The sequence below is a fragment of the Carassius gibelio genome, chromosome A16, assembly GCF_023724105.1.
Source record: "Carassius gibelio isolate Cgi1373 ecotype wild population from Czech Republic chromosome A16, carGib1.2-hapl.c, whole genome shotgun sequence".
Lineage (NCBI taxonomy): Eukaryota > Metazoa > Chordata > Actinopteri > Cypriniformes > Cyprinidae > Carassius > Carassius gibelio.
The window spans coordinates 31,195,202-31,221,591 of NC_068386.1; the positions used below are offsets into that span (position 1 = coordinate 31,195,202).

General features: G+C 35.0%; 1 protein-coding gene across 1 annotated transcript in view; it reads right to left on the reverse strand.

The window, feature by feature from the left end:
- LOC128030602 (uncharacterized) overlaps window positions 1-25,041 on the reverse strand; it is a 25,560-nt gene extending 519 nt beyond the window's left edge. Inside the window, exons 1-3 of the mRNA XM_052618358.1 lie at window positions 24,752-25,041; window positions 11,087-12,430; window positions 21-143 (exon numbers count right to left, since the gene is read on the reverse strand). Of these exons, the coding sequence (XP_052474318.1) occupies window positions 21-143; window positions 11,087-12,430; window positions 24,752-24,754 (1,470 nt within the window). The 5' untranslated portion in view covers window positions 24,755-25,041. The remainder of the gene's footprint in view (window positions 1-20; window positions 144-11,086; window positions 12,431-24,751) is intronic.
- Between the last annotated feature and the right edge of the window lie 1,349 nt (window positions 25,042-26,390).

A 26,390-nucleotide genomic window follows, 5' to 3' on the forward strand; every position in this document is an offset into this window, starting at 1 on the left:
ATCACCAATATTTCCTTTACCAAGATGTGCACCAAATTTAAGTCCTTTGGGTTTCCACATTTGACATGCAGAAGGTTTTCTACACAGAGTTCTGATGGGTCTGGTTTGAAACCACAGCAAGACCGGTCTAGTCTGTCATTCACCTGGGGAAAACAACAAATTAATCACATGTAAAAAAAAAAAAAATACAATAAAAAAAAATACGATTTCATATGTCAATAGACATTGACAAATAAGCTTTCAAAAAAATTAAAACCACTTACGATTTAAACCTGGGTAAAGTCATGCTTCACATTATTTTGAACAGGGGTTAGTTTGAAATGCAGCTTGTATTTGTTCATGCTATATGATTTTCTTTTGTTTTTATTGCAGGTCTTCTACTTTGGTTTCAGTTATGTTTATTCTGTTTTTATGTCATGTGACATCCTATTCCTTCTTGTTGCTCATGTCATGTTTTCTCTGGTTCATTGTCTTGCTGTCTCATTATCAATTCTGTTCTCTCATTGGATCATGTTCATTTTGTTTAGCAATTCAGTTTCTTCATTGGTTGTTTACATCATGTGATTACCATAAAGTCTTGTTTTTAAGCCCTTGTGTTTGTTACTTTGTCATGTATTTAAGTATATTAAGATGTCACATGTCATTATTTTCTAGTCAACCCCATAGTCATTGAAAATAAACTGCAAGTGGGTTCTCCATGCCATCATCCTTGCATGTTTCATACCAGCAATATTACATAGTGTTATATATTTCTCGTACAAAATGTCTAATCATTGTTATCAACCTCATGAATATGTAAATAAGAATATGAATGCAGTTTACAGTGTAAAATATTACACAACTTGAGTACTCAGGGTTACTTACTAACCTTACTGTATGAACAGTTTTCAAACAAATTTTTCATTTATGAAGGCAATAAGTGACTAAACTTTCAAAGCAGAGAGAGTCCAGCGAAAATACGGTGGTTGAATTTTTCTCGTAACATTTAACTGCATTACTCCTCTAACAAGAACATTTAACACATTTGGTTCCTATGTGTGCTGGGACTGTTGGTGAGAAGAAGAAGACTGTTGGTGAGAAGTTAAGGTGAGATGTGACCCTGTGGTATGGTAAGTGTTTTAACAGCTCATTCTTAGATAGAACACCTTCCCTACCTCTCAAACCCCACAGGCCATACTGACACACCATTGCTATATTTCACACTGTAAAGTGAACCGCGTCTGAATTTAGAACAACAGAGATCCACTGTAAATGGATATGATGGGTGATAAAGGCCATCATCATTTTGTCATTATTTAATTTTTAAATTCTATGGTGCTTGTCTTATTTGTGTTAAACCTGACATGATGCAAGGGCAAAAGAGATTTGAGAACTGGCATAGAAAGGAAGATTCAATATCAATAACAGCTTATGTTTCAGTCTGTTCATCACACAAAACTAAATTCAGAACACTCACATTTTCAACCACATACTCTATGCTAACACTTAGATTTCTCAATGTCACATATTTTAATAAATAAATAATTTATCTATTTATTTTCGACCTTTAAAGTGTAAATGACCATTAGTTTTTGTATGGAAAAGAGCTCCTTGGACATTCTTCTAAACATCTGTTGTGTTTCATGGGATATATAAATGTGTTAAACATAGCTACAAGATGTTTATGTCACTTGTCTGCATACTGATATAATACTAAAAATACTAATATTTTTTACATCAGCTCAGTGTCTGTGACAGCTGCTGTCAGTTGGCAGTGACACACATTGTGTTCTTGCCACACATCGCACTCAAATCTGTGCTCTCTTTCCTCACACAGCCAGCACTGTGATAACCTTAGGGCTCGCTTACATAATGCTCTAGCCCAGTAGTGAACCATGGTGAATGCCACAGAGCATTTCTGTTGAAGACATTTCCATGTCACAGCCCCTGAATATTCTGATTAATCTGACCTTTTGTTCAGAAACTAATGCAATCTGCCACTGGTTTGAGTTATGTTGGGTTTATGCGGTGCCCTTATACATACTGGTAGACGGTAATTTTTAGCATTTTATTAAACACAAATATATTAATTACACATTATATTTTAATATTCAGTAAAATAACTTGAGTAAAATGAATAAATAAATAAAATAGAATTTTCTTTAATGACAGCAGCACTTGACCTGCCGTTAAAACAATTTGTGTAAAACTTTTTAAATGTGATAGTGTCACAATCTCCTACCGGAGTGCCTACTGTATGTGCTCTAAAGGGCACTCTATAATTTACCTGTACTATTGTTTCATGGACTACATCTCCCATAACACCCCATGCTAGGAACTAATTGCCTGCAGAGCTGTTTCCACTTAGGACTACTTAAGTTTTTTTTTTTTTTTTTTTTTGCTATTGCCTTGTTTCGTGGTTTTGAAAGTATTTTAGAGATGCACCATTTAAAACAAGTAAAAATAGCAATAAATTATATTTACACTATGTCTTTTCTATGCAATAAGTGTAAATTGTCATTAGATATAATTGTCATTAGATATAATAATAGGATATAGTCTATGTAGTGGCAGATGTTTGCACCTCAGTTTTGTTGTACATTAACAGGATGCAATCGTAATGTACAGTGTATATTATTACAGGTGCATCTCAAAATGAAATAAATAAATTTTAATATCAATGTTCATTTCAGTAATTCAACTCAAATTGTGAAACTTCTATATTAAATAAATTCATTGCACACAGACTGAAGCAGTTTAAGTCTTTGGTTCTTTTAATTGTGATGATTTGGGCTCAAATTTAACAAAAACCCACCAATAATCTCAACAAACTAAATAATTTTTTAACTTTATGTTAACATGCTTGGATACAGCACTCTATGAACAGTGGTTAATTTAAATCAAACTATGATTCCTATGCCTAAAAAAGTAATGGACTATTAAGAAGTTCTTAAAAGTGCGGTAGCATTTACTATTGTTTGTTACTAATTACTATTTTTGGTCATGTGAATAAGCTACGTTGACCAACAGGAAGCTGAACTATCTAACTATAATATAAAGGCACAGCCACATTAGGGAAACTTTAGTGAGATTTCACTGGCAAAGTAGGTCCACATCTATTGTCAATAGTGTATGAAGCATCACTTACTCGGGTCACTTCCAAACCAAGTGGTTTTATACAGGTAAATGCACATTTGCATTTTAAAAATGAATCCAATATGAAATTTATTGGTTTGGACATCATCAACAAAAAAAGGGCCTTTTTCCCCATACCAAATGCTGTTTGGCATATTTAACTTGCTGTCTTATAATTCTGCTTGATTATATGGTTGGTTGCATTGATTTATCTGCATTATCTTATTTCCTGCCATCTGTGGTCTGTGGTTATTTCCTGCTATCTGGCCAGACATGTGGCCCACCAGTTGAGGACCACTGATCTACATTTCAGAGCGCCACACAGAAGGACTTGTGTTTCCCATGGTGACAGTGAGTGTGTCCTTCACACTGTTCTGTGCTTAAGGGTGTGAGCTTTCACATCAGTTCCATCAGAGATGCTAAATGAATAGAGAGGAACAAGTGTTCAAGGGTCCCAGTCAGCGATTTCACCAGATCAGTACAAAGGTATTAGCTGTTGGCCATGTTACAGATATTGACTTTTCAAAGATCTAATGTTTTATTCATGAACCATTCATCCTCCCACTTTTCCACAGTACACAGATTTTACACACATTGATTATTTCCAGAAATTCATGAAGCACATTCATGAGCACTTGCAATTACATATTGTTGGGCACGCAACATCAGAAATATGTCTACAATATGTCTGCCATCGAATTATTATTATTATAATTATTTTTACACTTGATTTGGTCTAGTTTTTAATAAAGAAGGAAGGTGGTTGAAGTTTTGCAGTGCTGTAAATTATATGTAAAATGGCCCTCTTAAAAATGGATAAATATTCTGTGTTAAAGAGATGCTCATCACACAAAATTAGTTAAACAAATGCCAAGGAGAGCTCCCAAGCAGTAAAAGCAATTTAAATAAATAGTTTACTCAGAAATTCTAATTTGTTAAACCTTGGTGAGCTGGCATGTAGCTTTAGAAACATGTATCTTTTCACTTCACAAGACATTAACTGATAGGAGTTTTGTGGATTATTGTAATGCTTTTATCAGCTGTTCGGACTCATTCTGACGGCACACATTCAATGCACTGGTGAGGAAGTGATGTAATGCTATTTTTATTTTTATTTAAAGTCTCTTCTGATTAAATTTTTTGGGTGAACTGTTTCTTTAAAATATTCAGCAAACTATTACAACAAGGAGTTACAGTACATGTCAAGAGCAGCATTTAATGCAACTGCCAAGATTCGATTTCAGTGTGTTGTTTGATACTAAAATCATAAAACTACAAAGGAAGTTTCACCCTGTCAATTTTAACCTGTTAGAAAGGATTAGAAAGGATTCTTGGAATTACCTATGTTCAACATGTTACCTATTTTCACAATTTTAATTACGTATCACCATGACAACTGTGATTCTTGAAAAAAAAACAAAAAAAAAAAACAGTGGAGCTACAGTATGGGGAGCAAAAAGTAAAGAGGAAGAAAAGAAGAAAGTGAAAAATATATCTTCCAAACTTGCTAATGAGGCGAAACTGACTCACAATTCTAATGTGCTCTTCAGAATTAGAGATATAATCATTCACAGTGAATGAAACTCTCAGTGGGCACTCTTGTTACTGTGCTACTTTGCCCACATCATATTTAACCTGTCTAAGAGTGTTTTTCTAAGAAATTATTATTTAATTATATACATACTAGTGCTGTCAAGTGTTAACGCTGGCAATTAAAAGAAAACACTGGCCTCAAAATTCTGTAGCCTATTTGTTATGTGTCTTTCCAATTCAAAGTAGATTTTGAATGCAGCCTCCAAAAGACAAAAATAACCGATTAATATTTTATATATTTTATACAATCACACCGGCATGAATATAACATTCAGTGCATCATATCATCAGCAGTTAAATTCAATCTGCATTCACTGGCTGGCGCTGAACCAGATACAGACGTGTTTTTACAGCACTGTGCATTATAACAATCAAACACGATGCTGTTGAGCTTATAAATGCAATGACTAATCAGAGGTGTTCAGATGAGTCATTGCTAAAATACAGTGTTTTCTTCAATCACTTGCTGATTGAATACATCTTTCCGGCAAATTCTCATCCTCAAAAATAATGAGTGGATGAGGCCCCTGACTGCCCTATGCCCAATGCCCATCATGATAAGACAATTCACAAGAGTGCAGAATTCAGTCAGCAAGCACGCGCACTAAAAACAACAACAACAACAACAAAAACGCAAAGGTTAAATGTACGAAGTCATCACTCAGCTATAGCTAAATAGGCTAACATATAATGTAGTGCTACTATGTTGCTTCTTTTTATTACATATATAGAGAACAGCTATAATTTTTCTGTCCAACTAGCTTACATAATCAGACAGTAAAATGTGATACTGTAACATAATGTGTTAAAAAACAACAACATAACATAAAAACAAAAACAAGTGTAACACACTCGCTTTATTATTATTATTATTATTATTATTATTATTATTATTATTATTATTATTATTATTATTTCAGAGGGATGTTTTGTATTGTTTATTTATTTGTATGAATTGTAATAATCTAAACATATATATATATATATATATATATATATATATATATATATATATATATACACATTTATATAAAATATCTAAATTTGTGTAAAATTCTTTTCATTTAGAGGTGGCAGATGGGGTGGTTCGCCCAGGGCACCATATACAAGCTAGAACCCCCACTGTTCATGTCATTCATAAAGAAAAATATTCCAAAAAACATAAAAAAACAAACAAACAAACAAACAAACAAAAAACCTTCAATGGGGTTAATCACGATTAATCACAATTTATTTCAGAAAACAATGTGTGAATAATTAGTTTTTTTTTTTTTTTTTTATTGATTGACTGCTCTAATAAATACACAATGAACTACTGAGCTTGACAAAGACTTATTCAGCATTTAATATTTAGCATTTAATATTATTTTCAATAAAGGCTAAATCTCTGTAAATGTTTAACCCTTTTATAAAATTACCAGTTTTCTGCCAAATCTGTGATTGGTTTATAGCTTACAAAACCCTAGAATCACAGAAAAATAAATAAATAAATAAATAAAACAAACAGAAAAAAAAAGACTGATAACGTGGTTGCTAATAGTAGGTTGTGAGGAGATAATTAAACTAAGCTAAATCACGGTTCCATTATTTACATGTCAAATGCAAACATTTAATTATATGCAGTTCTTCTTTAATATAAATCAGCCTCTAATTCAAGCTGGGTATTAACTAGTTATCAATTACAATCATTGTTTTAAACAAGTACGTAAACTAGGTCATGTGATTGCATTTAAAAAAACAAAAAAATCATTAGGAGCGCTATCATGAGAAAGAAGTTGAGAGAGGAAAGAAAAAAGCAAAACAAATAAAAAACAAAAGCAGACTTAATGAATCTGCTTAAAGGTGAATATTATATTTTTCATGTTAAATTGCTTTCTTCTTACCTAATTTAATAAATTAATTTTGGGTAATTCTGAGTTTATCTTAAGCAAACTCAAAACATTTATTCTACATTAGTATGAAATTTTACTTTCAGTTCATTTCAATATTTGCATATAAACACTTTAAAGAGCCAGTAAGATGAAAATTATAAGCTTCCTATCACTGTTTACAAGTCCTGTACAATAGGTTTAAATCCATCCAAGTTTAAAAAACATTGTCATTTTGTCAAAATATCCTTTTAAAATTACCTCAATTCTCAGAGATCCCCAAACGGTTCGCGCGAAGCTGTTCAAAAGATTCAGTTTCCTTAAACCCCGCCTTTCGGTAGCATACTGTGTTCTGATTGGTCAACTGACATTTTGAAACTGACACTGTCAGTTTTGATTGGTTGTTCCGCACACAACTTCATGGTAAACAATGCGTTAGCATCTTTTGGGGGTGAATTATGTCTTATTCCTCTCATCGCGAAGCAAACAGTAAAATAAAAAACTTGAACAGTCTAGCTGCTTTTTCTTCTGTGTGGGTGTATTCAAGCCACGCGCTACAGTTTGAATCTGAATAGCGCGTTCAGCGCGGGGGCGTGGTCACATTAGATATAATGAAGGGAGTCGTGAAAAACGGACATCGCGTTGTTTCCTTATGGATTACTTTATCACAGAATATCTGTTAGCAGCACTTGTTACACTTCATTTTAATGACGTGTTTGTAAATGAAGATCAGCAGCTCAGACAAAGGCTGCAGACAGCACATATACTGATAAGACGCTCGGGAGAAAACAAACACATAACATCATAATCATATTTCGCGTTGTGATTCGGAGATGCTTGTTGGTCTAAATAAAGTTGGTAATGAACCCTCTTTTATGGCCAAACACTTTGAAAATCCCGCCTTGTACTCACCGAGATTAGAAAAGCAGTCATCAGTGAAATGTTGTCAACACAACAAAAGGGATTTGTTGTACTGTTCTGGTATCGTGGTAAAAATGAATTTTTGCCATTGGTTCTTCTGATCTTCATTCTTTGGCAGTGAAAATAAAACAAACTTGCCTTTACAATTAAAAACACACTGTCTCCTCGACATGATGCTCTCACACCAACGAGAGCGTCTGTCTGGGGGGTGGGGCAGGTCAGAGTAGTTTTGTTTCTCCCAGGACGGTAGGCGGAGATTATTATGCAAAGTGTTCCTACTGCCCTGACAGACAGCGGAGACCAGGAAAACTAGAGCCCCAGACACAGATCCCCTGTAAAGACCTTGTCTCAGAGGAGCACCAGGACAAGACCACAGGAAACAGATGATTCTTCTGCACAATCTGACTTTGCTGCAGCCTGGAATTGAACTAGTGGTTTTCGTCTGGTCAGAGGAGAACTGACCCCCCAACTGAGCCTGGTTTCTCCCAAGGTTTTTTTCTCCATTCTGTCACCGATGGAGTTTCGGTTCCTTGCCGCTGTCGCCTCTGGCTTGCTTAGTTGGGGTCACTTCATCTACAGCGATATCGTTTACTTGATTGCAAATAAAAAGAGACACTATTTCAACTGAACAGAGATGACATCACTGAATTCAATGATGAACTGCCTTTAACTATCATTTTGCATTATTGAAACACTGTTTTCCAAATGAATGTTGTTAAGTGCTTTGACGCAATGTATTTTGTTTAAAGCACTATATAAATAAAGGTGATTGATTGATTGATTGACGTACATAGAGATAGGCAAAAGATTTGAAATCTATAACGAATCGTTTCAGCGATTCAGAGTCGACTCCTTACTTTAGAAGCCAATAACTTTATAAATCGTGTACTTTTTGGTTTAATTACTTTGCACATTGTTTACACTGATGGACAGCTACATCATACACTGTAATACAGGTAATTTTTGATTTCCCATCTGTGTGGCTCTTTAAATGATATAAAGCTTTAACAATAATTTATGATTACATGCTTTAGTTTATTGTTAAAGATAACTTACTAAATAAATTCTGCTAATTCACTTGTCAAACTTTTAGCAGTGATGTTTCTTATTATCTTGTAAATATGTTTTAATTTTCATTAAAGATCTTAATCTTCAAAAGAGATGTGAACTATGGTGGCTCTGCCCTGAGAAGTGAATCAGACAGACTTTCTCGATGTTTCATGTGTGACTGTTTGCTGCAGATATCACACTTTTGGTGCATATTGTCCAGACTTAAACCATGTTGGATTTCTCTAGTTTGTCAAATCTGAACCAACTACAAAGGTTAGAGTTTGTTTACTTTATCTTTGTTCAACTGGTCAATATCCTTTTAGTTATATTAGTAGTTAGTCGTAGCGACACATAAAGACACATCGATAACACTTTCTCCTAGGAATGAACTGTTTCCTGCAAAATCTGTGATGGGTTGATGGCAGCTTAAACCAAACCAAAACCAAAAAAACGAAAGAACGAAAATAGATTGATAACATGCTTGTTTATCATAGAATGTGAGGAGAAAATTAAGCTAAATCAACCCTGCCTATGATTCAAGCTGAGTATTAACTGCCTGGTTATTAATTACAATCATTGTTTTAAACAATTGAGTAATTTTATAGGTCACAAACTCACACCAGTGATTGTATTGTTTTAATTAAAAAGACTTTCTTGATGTCACACAATTATCTTGGCTCAATCAATGTTTTGAGTTTAATGCAGGACATAAAGTTGGTCTAACCAATGACAGACAGGGCAAAAGTTTGAATCCCAAAATGTTAAAACTACTCAATTTACATTTAAGGGCCCTATTTTAACGATCTGAAACGCAAGTGTCAAAGCGCAAAGCGCAAGTAACTTTGTGGGCGGGTCTCGGCGCTGTTGCTATTTTCCCGGCGGGATAAATGGCTCTTGCGCCCGGCGCAAATCTAAAATGGGTTGGTCTGAAGTAGCTTCATTATTCATAGGTGTGGTTTGGGCGTAACGTGAAATAAACCAATCAGAGCGTCATCCAACATTCCCTTTAAAAGCAGGTGCGCAAGTTCCATTATGGATTGCTATTATTATGGCGTATTTACCAGGCGCACGCCAGGAGCGGTTCACAGCCGAGGAGACTGATGTTCTTGTAAGAGCAGTGAAAGACAGAGAAGTTGTGTTGTATGGGGATGGGAGAAACCCACCCAAAATAGCGTCGGTTAAACAGGCGTGGGAGGAAATAGCCTCAATTGTTTCATCGATTTTTTTTTTCCTGGTTCTTGACGGACAAACAAATTTGTCAGATGTCCTTATATACATATATGTCTTGCCACTATCGGGCAAACAGGTCTGATCCTTAATTACTACAATTAGCCTTAATAATTTGTAAGCAAGATTTCACAATGATTTCCGTCATCTCATGTGTTCATATTTTTTTAGTGTAACAATTTATGATTTGCAAAAATAACTGTTGCATCTGTGTAGATTACATGAGCAAAGTGTATGCGCGTTGTGCACGCTATACATTATGGTCAAGCTTGCGCCCTTAAAATAGCATAATGAACAACGCGCAGCGCGCCACTGACTTTAGACTAGGTTTTTTCTGGTCAGTGGCGCAATTGTTTAATGGAACAGCAAAATAGCACCAGGGATCGTTTGCGCCGGAACACGCCTCCTTTTTTGCGCTGAACCGTCCAGGGAGCGCAAGTTCATTCACTAGTTTAGCGACGTGCTTCTGTGGAGGGAAAAACGCGCTTTGCGCGGGTGCAAAATAGGAATGACACATGCGTCGGTGTACAAAGTCAATTGCGCTGGGTGCAAGATAGGGCCCTAAGAGAGTAAAACTTTTATTTTATATATATTTTTTATAATTTTTTTTTTTACAGGAAAATGCCAATGCTAAAATGGAAAACATTAATTATTTTAAATGCCATGCTTGGCAGGTAGGTAATTTTGTACTTGGCAACACATACATTTTGTGACTCATACAAGAGTTTCTAACCATAGTGGTCAAATACATAATTTAAATGCATATAAACTAGAGTCATATAACCTAGTAACCTTTTAAATGTAAGTTAGAATAATTTCTATTTTATGGTCTAGATCAGGGGTGTGAAACTCAATTACTGGAGGGCTGGATCCCAGCAGAGATTAGATTCAACACTAATTAAACTTACCTGATCCAACTAATCAAGTCATTTAAGCTTATTTGAAAACTACATGGTTTGTGTGTTGGAGCAGGGTTGGAACAAAACTCTGCAGGGATCTGGATCTCCAGGAATTGAGTTTGACACCCCTGGTCTAGATATCCCAGTCTTTTTTATGTTATAAGATCTAGGTCTTCCACACTGCTTTGGGGGACCCACTGTCTTACTGGTTTTCACTGGTTTCAGGGTTAAAGCTAATCTATGCAGGACAGTGGGTTGAAGTCGTAGGTTATAAGATAATAATACTTCTTGGTTTTTGTTATTTGCAATATAGGCCTACAGTATTTATGCAATTTACTCGCAATAAATGTATAATAACACATTAAACTCAAATGTTTGTGGAAAACAAATAGTAATTTTAATAGTGCCTCTTACCTGAAGCAAGAAGTCAAACAAGGCTAGCCGCCCCCACTCTGAATGATGAACTCCCAAACAGCTTGTAAAGTTAAGTGGCACCCGAGTACCACACCTGCTCTGAAGTAGAGTCTGATACTGTGTCCAAGTAAGTGAGAAAGAGTTCTGGTCATTCTCAGCATCTGACAGATGTTTTATGCTGGGATCCCACCAGATCACTGGTCTAGGAGACCCATTGGTGTATTTGTAAGGTAGAATCTCACTGTGGAAAGTTCTCAACACTGCGGGCAAGCTCCGGTTTAGACCCAGAACTCTGTCCAGGTGAAAGGCAAACACTTCGAACCAGTCATTGGGACGTTTTATGAGTGCACAACTTCCTGTCTCACAGCCTGTAATACGATTGTCCCCTGTAGGGACAAATATGTCTTTTTTCTCACCAAATCTAACCTGAAGGACTTGTCCATGGCCCAGAAGCCTGGCTTTACTCAACACTGTGCCTCTGGAGAGAAGTGCCATCTTTTTTATATCATCCTCACTGAGCCAGGGTAGAGACTCTGTTTTGGTTTGGTTCCAGTTTTCAATAAAAGTCTCTTCAGAGATTGTCTTGCACCAGTCATTGGCTGACACCTTAATGCCAGCCTCTTCTGGAATCCCGTCATTGGTTTCTGTTCTGATTTTGGGCCTCTTCCTCTTAAAGGGTCCTGCTTGTTTTTCATTTGTTGCTGCTAGTCCAGGTGCCTGTTTCAGTTTTACCACCTGCTGTGCATCAGTGTACTGCCCTACGAACGTCTCTGCTTTGGCCCCATCTGGAGTGCATTTGTGCCTGCATGTCTTGTTGTTTGGGTGGAGGCTTTGGATGCTGGCAGACTGGGGAAATGCTGGGTCATGTCTGGAGTGAAGAAGATGGATGGTTTGGTTAGAGTTCCCGCTATTTCCTAATTTAATGACTCGCCCTCTTTTGGCACGGACTGAATGCTTGTTTATGTTCTGCAGATATTGTTCTTTTTTGTTTGCTTTACTTTTTACAGGCTTTTTGGTTGCTACTTTTTTCTCTGCTGTTTTTCCAGAGGAAAATGATTGTTGGTGATGGTTGACCATCAGGAGACGTTTAGCAGAATCTTTCATTTCAGGGTTCTTCCAGGTTTTGCTGTGTACGTATGAAGACGTTGGCAGATAAAGTCTCAGCGGCAACTTCTTGACCAGCCTGCTGGGTTTGTTATTGCGGGGGCCCCGTACGTTCAGCCTGCTCTGCTCAGATGGGAAAGGAGGGAGGGTGTATATCATCACCACTGATAGACTGAAGAAAAACAGGAAGGCCACCACAAACCGACATTTTAGTCTGAACTTCAACCACACTCTTAAAGCCTGCAAGACACAGCAGAGAAGGTAGTGGTAAAGACAAACGTACAATAAAGTCAGTAAGCAAGTCTTAAATGTCAAAGAGAAAAGAATTTGTAAAGAAAAGTTTAGATTACATGGAAGGCAGGGAAATAAATGGGGAATATTTTTTTAGGGAATTCCATTGAGATGTCCGGATGATGAATGCACATGCTTGAGATTCATTTCACCCATTTCATGTGGTTAAGACTGACATTGTGCCTTTAGGCTAGAGATTTTGGTTTCACTTTATTTTTATGGTACTTTTAACACATTCTGTTAACTATAAGTAAAGTTGCACGTACATATCTACAAAGTCTAACTACAGTGTTAGTAGAGTGTTTGTAGACTGGTAGGGTTAGGGTTAGATTGAGTTTACTTATAGTCAGTAGAATGTCTGTTGGGAGACTATCACAATAAAGAGTTAGCAGATATTAATCAGACAGACAACTAATACCCTAATGAGAGTTAGTTGACATTTGCAGGTGCAGTGTTACTTATTGTCAATAGAATGTTCAAAAGGGACCATCAAAATAAAGTGTTACAGAGATTTTCCATATGTGTCCATTCCATTGTGCCCTCCAGTTTCTACAGTGTCAGACTGGAATGCAGATTGGAATTTTTTTTTTCACAGCTGTTAGTTTTACAGAGATATGTTAGAGAATAAATCAGCCTGATTACGGAATGTTTGATTAAAGAATATCCTTATCATTTTTGAATTGATTTGCCTTTATTGTCTCCTGACAGAGAAATTTGTCTTGGGCATTCGGGATAACAGATACACACAATATACATATAGCACAACATACATCCCCTACACATAATTTACCACCAGCCCACACCCCTTATTTGTTCTTATTCTATATTTTAATAGAAAGTGGTACAAATGAAAATTTAAAATTTTTCAGTCTACAGTTTGGTAACCTGTACCTTCTACCTGAGGGCATCATCTCATACTCACTGTGAAGGACATGGTTCGGATCATTAGTAATTTTTAAACTTTGTTTCCTCACCGCCTCCTCAAAAAGCTCATTAAGAGTGGTCGGTGGCACTCGTCCAATTATTTTTCCCGCCCTTTTAATCAATGTTTGGAGCTGTGATTTTAATTTAACTGACAGGTTACCAAACCAAGCTACCATACCATATCTTACAATAGACTCAATTGCTGCCTTATAAAATAGTAACTTAATATCCTTGTCAACACCATGAACTCTTAGTTTCTTCAAGAAATGTAGACGCTGACATATTCTTGAGGAAACATACTCCACTTGATTTGACCACTGTAACTGTTTGTCTAATTGAATTACTAAATATTTATATGTTGTTACTTGTTCAATCGGTACTCCTTCAATTATAATTGGGCTTTGATCGCCTATAGACCTAGGGTCAAAAATCATTTCTTTGGTTTTATTGACATTAAGGAGCAAGTTATGCTTATATTATGCTTATATTATAGTTATGCTTATATTCTTGACATGAATGATTAAACAAGGTCTAGAGTATGTCACTATATGTGGCTTGTTTTTAGCTGCATCCTCTAATTTTCCTGCCCGAGGCTTGACCCATTCTAAATTGGGCGAAGCCTGTCATTTAAGGTTTAGAAGGTACCAATCATCCCAAAACTGTACACACAACTGTAAAAAGTATAATATAGCTTGTAAAGGCTGCTGAAAATTAGAACATTGGTTGACTGTGACAGTTTAAACTACAGTACAGCTCTTTTGAAAAAAGTTACTAGTTAACTAAAGACATACGAAGGAACAATTACTTTTAAACATAGAGCTATACTTTGATATAATGTATCATTTAATCAGTGCTTTTAAACAGTGTTTTGTCATGCTAGTCGTTAGTCAAAGTAGTTTGTTACTGGAAAAGCTACTAACTGCTCTGTCATCTACTGACAAATGTAGCATAGTTGCTCCCCAACACTAGTGTAAAAAAGCAGTTTTAGGAAACATGCATTTAACATACATATAGCCTGCATAATATAATAAATAAATAACACATGTTTGATATTTATCGTTTGCAGACATTAAAAGGACAATATAAAGGTGTAAATATGTGCATGTCCATGAATACTAGAAACATGTCAATGATATCTACATGTATTTTCACATATGCTACACAAAAAAGAAATGTCTCAATACTGTGAGATCTCTCCCTTCTGGCTGACATTTTTATGACTTTAGCTGATAGCACCTGTGAAATACTTCTTTTATGCTTCAGTTTCAAAAAATGTCTTGTGTGCAGTTTCACAAGGCTGTGAAGTAGCACACAGCCTGCGACAGGTTAGGGCATGTTTATCTGCTAACTTACACAAAAAACTCAATGGTTTTTTGAAGGCAAGTGGATATTTAGGTCATAATTATGCATAAGGAAATCGTGCAGATTTAGGGTTTTAGTTATGTTTGCTGTGCAGTTGTTTGGTAAAGGGCTTTTTTAATGTTTAAAAAAAAAATGTGTCAAATTGATGTGTCAAAAAAAATCAATTATGGAAGCTGATGCACGATGATCATGATTACTGCAAAATTTTGTTCCATGTTATTTATTAATAATAATAATAATAATAATAATAATAATAATAAATAAATAAAATAAAATAATAATAATATTTTCATTAACATTTTTGTTATCTTGCATTGGAAACAAGCCTCAACGAGCTTTCATAGTTGCACCCAATCAGAGATTAAAATATTATTTGTTTTAAAAAATTAAAACATAAATTAGTAACTTTGAATGCTACAAGTGAATTTAGTCATCACAACATTATAATGTTCAGAACGAAAATGGATACTTATTTTGAGATTTGCAAAAGATCACATTAGATATAGATGTTAAATTAGATGACAGCGAAAGTAATAATGGACATGCACAATTAAATATCCAATGTTGTTTGATATATATCCGATGCATATAAAAAAAATAAAAAATTCTAATGTCAGACAAAAGAAGTAAGACAATTAAGCTTACTATCTTATTTATTTCCAGATATTTTGTTTTTCTTTTTAAGCTTAAACTCACTTAATTTTGATACATTTCCCAGAAAACAATATAAAAAATGTTGTTTTCTTCTCAAATAAAAGTACGTTTATTTACAAATTTAGATTTTTTTTTTTTTTTACTGTAAATCTTTTTGTGTAGGATAAATATTATGCCCTTTTCTTTAAGGCTACAGGCTTTAGATATGTAAAAAAAAAAAAAAAAAAAAAAAAAAATAAAGGAGAGAGGGATTTGGCTATTTCCCACATGTTTACAACAACACACATTTCACAAAGGGAATCTTTAAATCCAGGTTAGTGTAATTAATGGTGAGTCAGAGATTAAACCCCCCAGCAATTCACATTATCTAAACAAACTGTTAGGAAAACAACCCACCGAGACAGCAGTCTCTCAATGATCCAGAGACACACAACATCTGACAAAACAAATACAACTAAACCTTCACAATCACTATCAAATCTTATACCTCCTAAAGTGTCAAATGTCTTTGATTAGTGAATTAATGGAAAGTTGACGCTCAGATGGTTTAAGGTTTAAGGGTTGAAGGTATGGCAATGTGGGCAAACTTAAAATAGTCTTAACTTCGCACTGAAAGTTGTTGTGTTTCTTAGATGACCCTTGCAAATGAAATGTCCTGCATTAAGCACTTAGTACTTCTGTTAACAACTAAACATATTGACACCATGGTGTTAAACTGGCAGATGCAAGTATGGCAAAGACAACATCACACAGTTCAACAAGGCAGCAATCCAAGCACAACAAACACGAGGAGACAGGCTGAGATCATGAAGAGGAATTACTCAGACAAGTACAATGTTTTGGGGAAAACATGTTAACATCTCAAAGCTTTTGTTTTTCAATAGTTTTTCTGGGTCTTACTTGCACAGATTACACCTTCATGATTCAAATCACAGTGCATAAGTACGTTTCTAGTGAAATAATGGAAAGAAAGGAGTTTTCAAACCAAAGAACATTACATAAAAAAAAAAAAAAAAAAAAAAAAGATACACCAAATGACAAAATATGACATGTGAAGACACGGTAGTTACTTTTTTTAAAGCAGGGTGTCTGACGTGTTGAAAGTGGTATCTATCACTTCTGTTCCCATCTGTTTTTCTGTCTCTTTCTCCGAATTCATATGACACACATATATATATATATATATATATATATATATATATATATATATATATATATATATATATATATATATATATATATATATATATAAGCATATGGGTAAAACAACAGTAAAATTATTTAAATGGTTTTCCCAACTAAAAAAAAAACCTTAGCATGAAGGTCCATCCCTACACCATACCTAAACCTAACTGTTGAATGAAAACATACAATTTAGACTGTATGAACTCAAACGAATTAGACATTAATTCACCAAAACAGTGTGTTGGATTTTGAAGTAAACTGAAGTATACTGAAATGACCCTTAGTTTAATCAAAAATAGGTCACTCTTTTTCCTACAAACACACAATGCTGAAATGGCATTTTATCCAGCTATTCTTGGACGGCAGGACAAAAGCAAAAGAAAACTGGTTTAGCTGTCACACTCTTATTTTTTAGGGCTAATCCAGGAGGAAGAAAATAGAGGAAACAGTACTCTATGGAAGTCCTCGCTCTCACACTCTCACTGGCCCCTCTCATTGAAAAGAAAATATGATAATTTAGGTAACTTGCACCGAGCAGCTTCCTGTGCTTTCATTCGCTGTCCTGTGTGTCTACGGTACATTATAGAAATAGGTTAAGCGGTGTGTCCATGAACATTTTTTTATGTGCTTGAAGCCAAAAATGTCTATGGATGAGTCAAAATTACTGTCTGTGAAAATCATGACATCATGACATCATGAATGCTGTCAGTGGAGCTTAAAGTTAAAGTGTTTTTTTCTGTGTTAAAATACCCTTCCTTATACCAGCATAATATGCAGAGGCAACTTTAAACAAGCAATTTGCTCTGTTTGCAACATTTTCCTGTTTGTTGAACATCATGCTCAGCAACATTTGCGTAACCAGTATGACTTTGGGGCAGGGTAAAGTGTTTGGTTAGGGAAACCATTGATACATTACATACTGTACATGTGCCCTCTCAGGTCCAAAGAACAGGAGTCGCTAACTTTTTGACTGAATTAAAATAGTAAATAAAATATCAAAATACTTCACAACATCTTTCTCTGTCATGAGCAAGAAATTGAAACAAACACACTGCCAGCAGCTGAATGCTTGTTTATGACAGCTGCATTAGAGATCTGAATGAACACTTTCTTATGACAACAGAGAACAAAGACTCGCTCAGTTCTGAGATGTAATTGGGAAAGATGGTGCTCTCAGAGCCCCTTTAGCTGCAGTACATCTCGTTCTTCCTCAACCAAACATTTAAGGCCATATTTTTTAAAGTAGAAAGATAATTCACAGCTGGTGTAGAATAAGACAATGAGAAAATTTGGTAGGTTTAAAACAAAGTTTTAGATTAGGACAAAAGTACTTTAGAGATAAATTTAATTGAAATACGAACACAATCGAAAGCTAGAGATGCCGACTGTTATGATGAAATCCTATAGAAACACAGATGAATTCTGTTAGGTCCATGAAATATTGATTTATTTATAGGTTGATTTTATTGTTTTTAATCAATGAAAGTAATTAGATATGTCCAATGTCTTCACCTTTATTAAATGCATTTATTTCATAGTCCATAAAATCATAAAATGTGTATTTGTGTAATCAGTTGTGTATTTTAATATACATGTATCTTCCTTTTATGTTTTTATTTTGTCTAGAAATGTTAGGGTTAAGTTAAAAGCTGAGAGTATGGTTGGTGTTGAGGGCTTACAAATATCATAAATGAAGCTATTGTAACTACAGTTATTGTCATTGTATATACATACAACATTTATGATTAAAAAAATATCCAGATCAGATGGACATCTTGCAATATGTATTTTTTTTATTTATTTAATTTATTTATTGCAACAATGTCATACTGCAGTGACACATTCGCTTTTAAGATGCCGTTTCAATTTACATTTTACTGAATTTTGCTGTTTCTAAATGTAAGAATGAAACTTGTGTGAACAGCAAAAAAAAAAAAAAAAATGCTTTGCATTTATTTTATATTTACTGTATTAAGCAGCTGAATTGCCCCAGTAATAGAAAAGGCCTTATTGCAACAAAGGGCATGAGTTTTGTTTCATTTAAGACTAAATGAAAAGTGTAATGTCAGCATAGCATGACCGGCTGTGGGAAAACTCTGTTTGATGTATGATCTTTTACACATTGTGCAAAGGTCAACATTAACTTATACCCATATAGGAGGATCCGCAACACCATTGCATGCATCAGGCAAATGTCTTAGGTGGAGAGGAAGGTATGGTTGGGCAAAGAGTAAGAGAGAAAAGAGAGAGGAAGAAAAAGAGATTAGCCATCTGCCGCTGTGTCTGTCCTACCTCAGTGTGTCATCAGTGGAGTGTCTTTCTTATTATGGAGCAGATGCTTTTGACACTAGTGTCATACTGAAATATTGAATGTGCAGGTCAGGTTCTGCAATAATTTACATTCACGCACACAAAAGCAACAGAGAAAAACAGCTAATACCCCCCCCCCCCCCCCCCCCAAAAAAAAAAAAATTCCATTTCATTACTTGTAATTGAAGCAGTGCGTAAATATGTGTGAAAACTGTGTGCGGGGGTTTAAAAAAAAATTGAATGTGAATGTGACGTGACATACAGCCAAGTATGGTAACCCATACTCAGAATTTGTGCTCTGCTTTTAACCCATCCAAAGTACAAACACAGACAGCAGTGAACACACACACACACACACACACACACACACACCAGTGGGCAGCCATTTATGCTGCAGCGCCTGGGGAGCAGTTAGGGGTTTGGTTCCTTGCTCAAGGGCACCTCAGTCGTGGTATTGAGGATGGAGAGAGCGCTGTACATTCACTACCCCCACCTACAATTCCTGCCAGCCTGAGACTCGAACTTGCAACCCTTGGATTGCAAGTCAAACACTAACTGTCAGGCCATGACTGCCCCCCATGTGTGACCTATGACTGACTAGAGGGAAGAATAATACTGAATGCAACTCTAACCTTAAGGTTGTTAAGGTTAGACCTATGACTGACTAGAGGGAAGAATAATACTGAATGCATAATGATACTACTGAAGAATAATACTGAAGGTTTAATCCGGATAAAACTTATCCGGATTTAGTAATCATTTTTTTTTGCGATCCGTGATCACGTAATCCAGCTTACTTTTGGAGACAGTTTTTTAAAGCAACATCGGATTGGATCAATCTGATCTGGATAGGAACTTTTCAGGATCACCAAATCTGGATAACCAGAGCTGGATAACCAGTGCTCAAACAGATAACCAAGATTGGATTACGTGATCTAATCCGATTATGCAATCCGTTTTTTTCTTTTGAAAAACACATTTTCAAGATTTGATCCAATCCGTTATCCAAAATCCTAGTGGATTACTTTTGAAAAACCAGGCCAAGGAGATCTCATTATCACAGAAGGGTGGTGACAGTTAATCACAGATTTTTAGCAGAGCTCATTACAATGGATATATTTGATATTTGTAAACAGTGTTTTTTTTTTTTTTTTTTCAAATGGTCTTCACTGAAATTTCTGAAAATGCCTCAGTCACATTACTGTTCAGGCATAAAAACATGATAAAAGCTCATTGGGATGATACAGAGAGACCACACATAATAATGTTCTCATGCCATTTATTTAAGCGTGATCATTTTATTAGCAAAATATTTCACTGCTCACTGGTGTGTCCAGGTCACACTCAAAAACACCATCCCATGTATAAACTAATACGCAATTGTCATGTTTTACCACAGGACAGCAATTTTCTGTCATATTTGTAGGAATATAATATGAAGACTGTACAATTTAAAATTATTTGATTAAGACTGTGTGAATGTGAAAACCAGGCACAACAATGAAGGCATATATCTATGGGTACAATATGTATCACATGACTCATCATAGTTCCTCTTCAGGAACTCTAGCTGTGTCAAAGTGCTTTGAGAATGCCCTCTGCGTGACCACGCTCTGAATCACTTGTGTAATCAGTCCAATTGAAGGGCGAAAAGTCAATTTTCACAGTCCACACTACAATGAGAAAACAATGTTTTCAAATGTATCTTCTTGGGAGATGGGTGGACTACTGTAATGGGCTCCTCACCGGCCATCCCAAAAACACCATTAGACAGCTGCAGCTCATCCTGAACGCTGCTGCCAGGATTCTGACTAGAACCAGAAAATCTGAGCATATCACACACCAGTCCTCAGGTCCTTACACTGGCTTCCAGTTACATTTAGGATTGATTTTAAAGTACTTTTACTCATTTATAAATCACTTAATGACCTAGGACCGAAATATATTGCAGATATGCTCACTGTATATAAACCTAACAGACCAATCAGATCATTAGGATCGAGTCAGTTAGAAATACCAAGGGTTCACACAAAACAAGGGGAGTCTGCCTTTAGTTACTATGCTGCCCGGAGTTTGATTCAGCTTCCAGAAGAGATCAGATGTGCTAAAACATAAGTCACATTTAAATCTGGACTCAAAACTAATCTGTTTAGCTGTGCATTTATTGAATGAGCACTTGCGATGTCTGAACCGATTGCACTGTATTTTACATATTCACTGTATTTTATGTAAAATCATTTTCTATTTTTAACTGTTTTAAATTCATTTTAAATAAGTCCATTTTTAAATAATTTCCCAAGTTTTGTTTTTATTTTTTATTTTATGTTAAGCACTTTGAATTACCATTGTGTACGAAATGTGCTATATAAATAAACTTGCCTTGCCTTGCCTAGCATGTTTTTTTTTTTTTTTTTTTGATGTTTAGAACTGATCTGTCTATTTATTTTGTGGATTGTCAGCATTGTTATGATTCATACGCTGAATCTTGATGTGTCTGTCTAAATTTCAACAAAGGTTTTTATTTTTATGAGTGACATTTTCTTAACAGTCTTTCATAACTTATGGCTCAGCAGTGTTCCTCCATTTGCTGTAGTAACAATATTCAATAAGAGAAGGGACACGAGATTGGATCAGAAATAAGAGAACATTTGTTCTTATCAATCTATAAACAACCATACCAGATTTTTTTTTTCTGCTGACATTTTTTTGCAAAGACACATTGTTACAGCATGTAAAAAAAAATGTAATGTTGAAAAGTCACGGTTCAAAAGCCCAACTAAAGAAAACACTGATCTCCATCATGGTAGTGAAACAACAACAACAACAACAACAAAACCCTAAACCTCTGTACCTCTCAATAAGATCTTCTATAGACATAAGAAATAAAGTCAGTCTGGTTAGTAATGTGAATCTCGTGAAGCTGTTTTAGGAGTTGTTTAATCAGATCTTGATAGATGTTATGTATTCTTTTATTTCAGTTGATTTCATCTAAGGCTGTGACTGAAGTCAGTTGTAGTTCTTGTGTTTATCTTTCCTTTAGTGATTCTGGTTGTTAATAGCAGGTGTTCATCAGAAATGCTCAATCATCAATTAATCACAGAATTATCTCATTAACTTCACTGATTCAGTGTTACTCTAACACTCTGTAGTGTGCACACATTATAAGTGTTCATTTAAAACTGAGGATTTTGTTGTGGGGTTTAAAGGGTTAAATATTTAAGAAGAAGAAAAAACAGCATGAAACATAATTTAACAGTAATAAACTGTAATTAATTTACAGGAAACAAACTGTACAAACAACACCCGTGCTGCCAGTAAATAAATGTTTTTCTACAGTTTGTTGCTGTTAAGTCAAGGGGGAAAAAAGCAATATAATGTAAATTTAATTATATAATATATAATGACTAAAATTTGTCAACATCTATAGAAAAAAAAAAAGTTATGCAAAATCATAGACTGATAATGAGAGTAAATACTGAACTCAACTGTATTAATGTGTGTTTGCACAAGAGAGATCTGTTAGTTTAATGTAGTTTTGTGTGCTGGAGAGTAGAGCCTGTGCTTCAGTCAATAATGAGTCACTAATACTGATTTCTGTTGTTTTATATAAAGAAGTCGCTGATACAGTGATGATCTCTGTGTTAAGTATTTCAGCTCATACATGTGTGCTATAGCTGACAATGAACTGCTGTGATGTGAGTAAAAATCATGCTTTTAGTTATTTTACACATTATTTATAGTTATTTTAAAGCGTTTGCAGTTTTATATTAAGAAATATTCTTTCTCAGTGGAATAAAATGAAATAAGTTCACAGTACTAACATCATGTGTGCTAGTATTTAAACTCAGGCTGTTTGAAGCAAAGGGAGTGGAGTTAATTTCCATGGTAGAATTATGGTAAAAAAAAAAAATAAAAAAAAATGAAGAGATGTAAATTAATGGTTGAGAGCAGCTTTATAGATGGCAAAATTCTGTGGATTCTTAGAATCCATTAATGTGTGGCAAATCTGGCGAAAACAGTTTTGTTAAAGACAAACAGAACAACAAACATTAATAAATCCAAGCCAGACCCTCAAAGAATTACAGCCTTTGATGAGCATTTAAAATATGTGGAAAAAGGCTTTTTGTTCACTGAATGTTCTTTGCACTGAAAAGAGAAGAGAAATCTGGCTATTCCCAAACATTTTCACACCCATAAGGTAAGATTAAAAAACACAAATTAATGAGACAGAAGGTTGTAGGCATTTATAAACTAGACAACGCACTACAAATAGTGTATTGTCCACACAACAAGGACCACAGTAGTACAATTGTAGGAGCTTTTAGTTTCCTGGTGTCAACAATGCTGCAACCTGCAATTAAACAGCATCTCCATGCCAACAAACCATTGCAAGGTTTGCCAGAATAAAAAACCTTTTGCTCTTGCCAAACTTATAAGTGCCCAGGGTTTCCTGTTGTTTAAAAAAAAAAAAAAAAAGGAATCAGCTAGTACAGTGAAAAACACACAGCTTTTTGGCATAAGTTTAATGTAAAAATGTCATGCAGACAATAACCGAATCTCCCTGTGAGGTATGATTATTTGTTTTTACTTGCAAAACACCTGGCAATCTTATTAAAATACCTCCAGATGGACTCCAGATTAAATTCCAGTTTTTACATTGACATCTGGATACCAGTGCCAGCAGGTATGGCATATTTTGTCTCACATACCCCTGTATGCATGAACTATTTCTGTTTGTATCATTGTTTTATTACATGGATCTCTGAAAAGCTTGGTTCTGACTGGTCAGTTATATCATTCTTAGGTCTGTTATGGCCGTTGTCAGTAGCAATGCTGAATAATAGACCGCTCAACCAGGTATTGGAGGCAAGTGCATCTTTCATGTCTTTCGTATCATACTGATGCCTTGCACGTTTATACAAATGCAACTGGTATCATCTTGTGTCTCACTTGCAGTGTAATAAAAATGTCCAAAAACTGTACCTTTAGAGGTACAACAGCGAGTCACTTGCCAGGATGACTGTCCTGTAACATATTATAACATAATAAGCAGGTAAGATTTTAAGCTTTGCATTATGGTCTTGATCATTGTTTATTCTGCGATACCAAATGGCTGGATTTTCCACCATCAGAGAGTGTCCACTGAGTCCAGAATAAATGAGTGTCTAAAGTTGTGACCCATATCAAAAATAACAAAAAAAAAAAAAAAAAAGTGACTTCATAAAACATTTGATTTATCTTAGTAGTTCAGTGATCAGCAAATAAAGACCACATGCATTTTTCATTTCCTTTTCTGCAAATAATGACAATGCAATGCTTGGTAGCTGCTACCAAACCCTCACTGGCAGAAAGCAATGATCTTTGAGTCTGCTGAGTCAGGGAGTTTAACGGGGTCTACTGAGAAGTCTGGAACTGGGATGAATGATTCAAACAATTCTCAATGCTGAAAAAACATTAGGCACTGTTGTTGTACAGCTCTTGCATTATTAACAAAGACTTTCCTGCTGAATATAAATACATGAGAAGTCTAATTTTAATACACACTATGTGCTTTAGTGCAATGTCCTGCAAAGAGCACTGGAACAAATTCTTTTTATGTTTCGGGACTATACTTTTTCACTGAACTCAGATACATTTTAATAGCAATCTTTTTGAGACTTTGCATTGTGAGTTAAAAAAAGAAAAGCTCATCTCAGACAATATTCATTCACGCTTTCGGTATTTGATCATTAACCATGAAACATGACCAGTGCAATATAAAAGAAAGCAGTAAATGTGCAAATGTAATCATTCTGAACTAGTGTAATAATGAAAAGTTCTCAATTGGACACTTACCATTATAAACACCACTGATAGAAGTCTAATGTGTTTCGTCTGTCCACTCACAGCATCAGTGCCACATCATCTTCATTCCTGCACTCCTCATCCATGCAAACACATTTTTATTTCTGCATGTATACGCACGTTCTTGAAGTTACTCTCATCTTAACTGGACCAATGTTTCCATGAGATGCATCCAAAATCACATTGTTTAGTGACTTTGCCTGCGTTTATTCTTAAGTTTCCATTGCAAAGTTTCCAAAGTCTCAGAACAAAGCTCTGATCTCTAGCAACACGTTGCAGGAGGATGGTGGAAGGAAAAGCAGAGTGGAGGTTTGGAGAGGAATGTGCTGTGTAACATGAGAAGAGACTTTAAAAAAAAAGAAAAAGAAAAACATACAGAGGAGATTTATTGTCCTGGGCTGGCCGCTTCTAGAGTTTACGGCGTATTGCTGATCCACAAATGTTCTATGCGATCTTCATTTTAATTTCATAAAACCAAATTCTTATTCAGAAGACAATTAAATTGACTATGGTAACTAATTTGAATCAAATATGTTACAGCTAGTTAATGTTGTGGAAACATTGCATTGGGAACCTGGTGTTAGCCTCACTGTCATCTTAAAAATGGGTACAAAATTATTAAAAATTCTGAAACATTATTTGAAAAAAGATCCCACGTAAATAAATGATGATTTCAGAGTACTAACAATAATAGTTAGAATAGTGAATTACAGGAAGTAATGTAGGGCTTTGCAAACTGTGTCACTGTTTCACTGTTTACAAAGAAAATGGTTTATATTAATTGTATTATTCAAACAATATTTTACCTTTTCTTTCACAATCCATAAAGAGCATGTCTACAAATGATTTAATGCACCTAAATAATTAATTTAAGGACTATACTGTCCTCTTCTGGTAGACTGTTGATTTACAGAAGTATGTGAACCAGGCTAGTGCAAAGTACAATGTTTTTACTACTGTACATTATTACATTTATTTTACATTTTTCTTTCTTTTTTTTCTCTAATGTTGGGAATAATAATAATATCAGTAGTAATAATGCCGAATTTGTGAGCAACTATTTGTTTTATAGATGACTCTGATTTCTCCCGATATTTTTGTATTTATTTATTTTTATTTTTTCCCCATTTCTGTCCCTGATGGAGTTTGGGTTCCTTGCCACTGTTACCTTTGCCTTGTGGAAACTTAATATTTGGCAATGTTATTGACTTGATTGCACAGACACCATTGGATGAAAACTGAACTGATCTGGATGATGACATTACTGAATCAATGATGAACTAATTTCAACATGAAAAGGGATTGTTTACTTTTGTCCTCTTTTTTAGATTTGCTTTAGGGCATAATTGAATGTTGTTTGCATTATTGAAACATATGTTTCCAGTTTGACAATGAAAAGCTGCTTTGACACAATCTGCATTGTATACAAGGCTATATAAAAATAGGTGACCTGACTTTATAATGTATAATGTGTCCTTAGAATTCATTTTCATTACTTTAATTATAGCATTAAATGCCAAATTCTTAGATCATCAGTTGAAATACATAAACACCAGTCTCCACTGCACTGTCATTAACAATCATAACATTTATTTAGTACTATGACATATTTCATTTAAAGACAATGTGT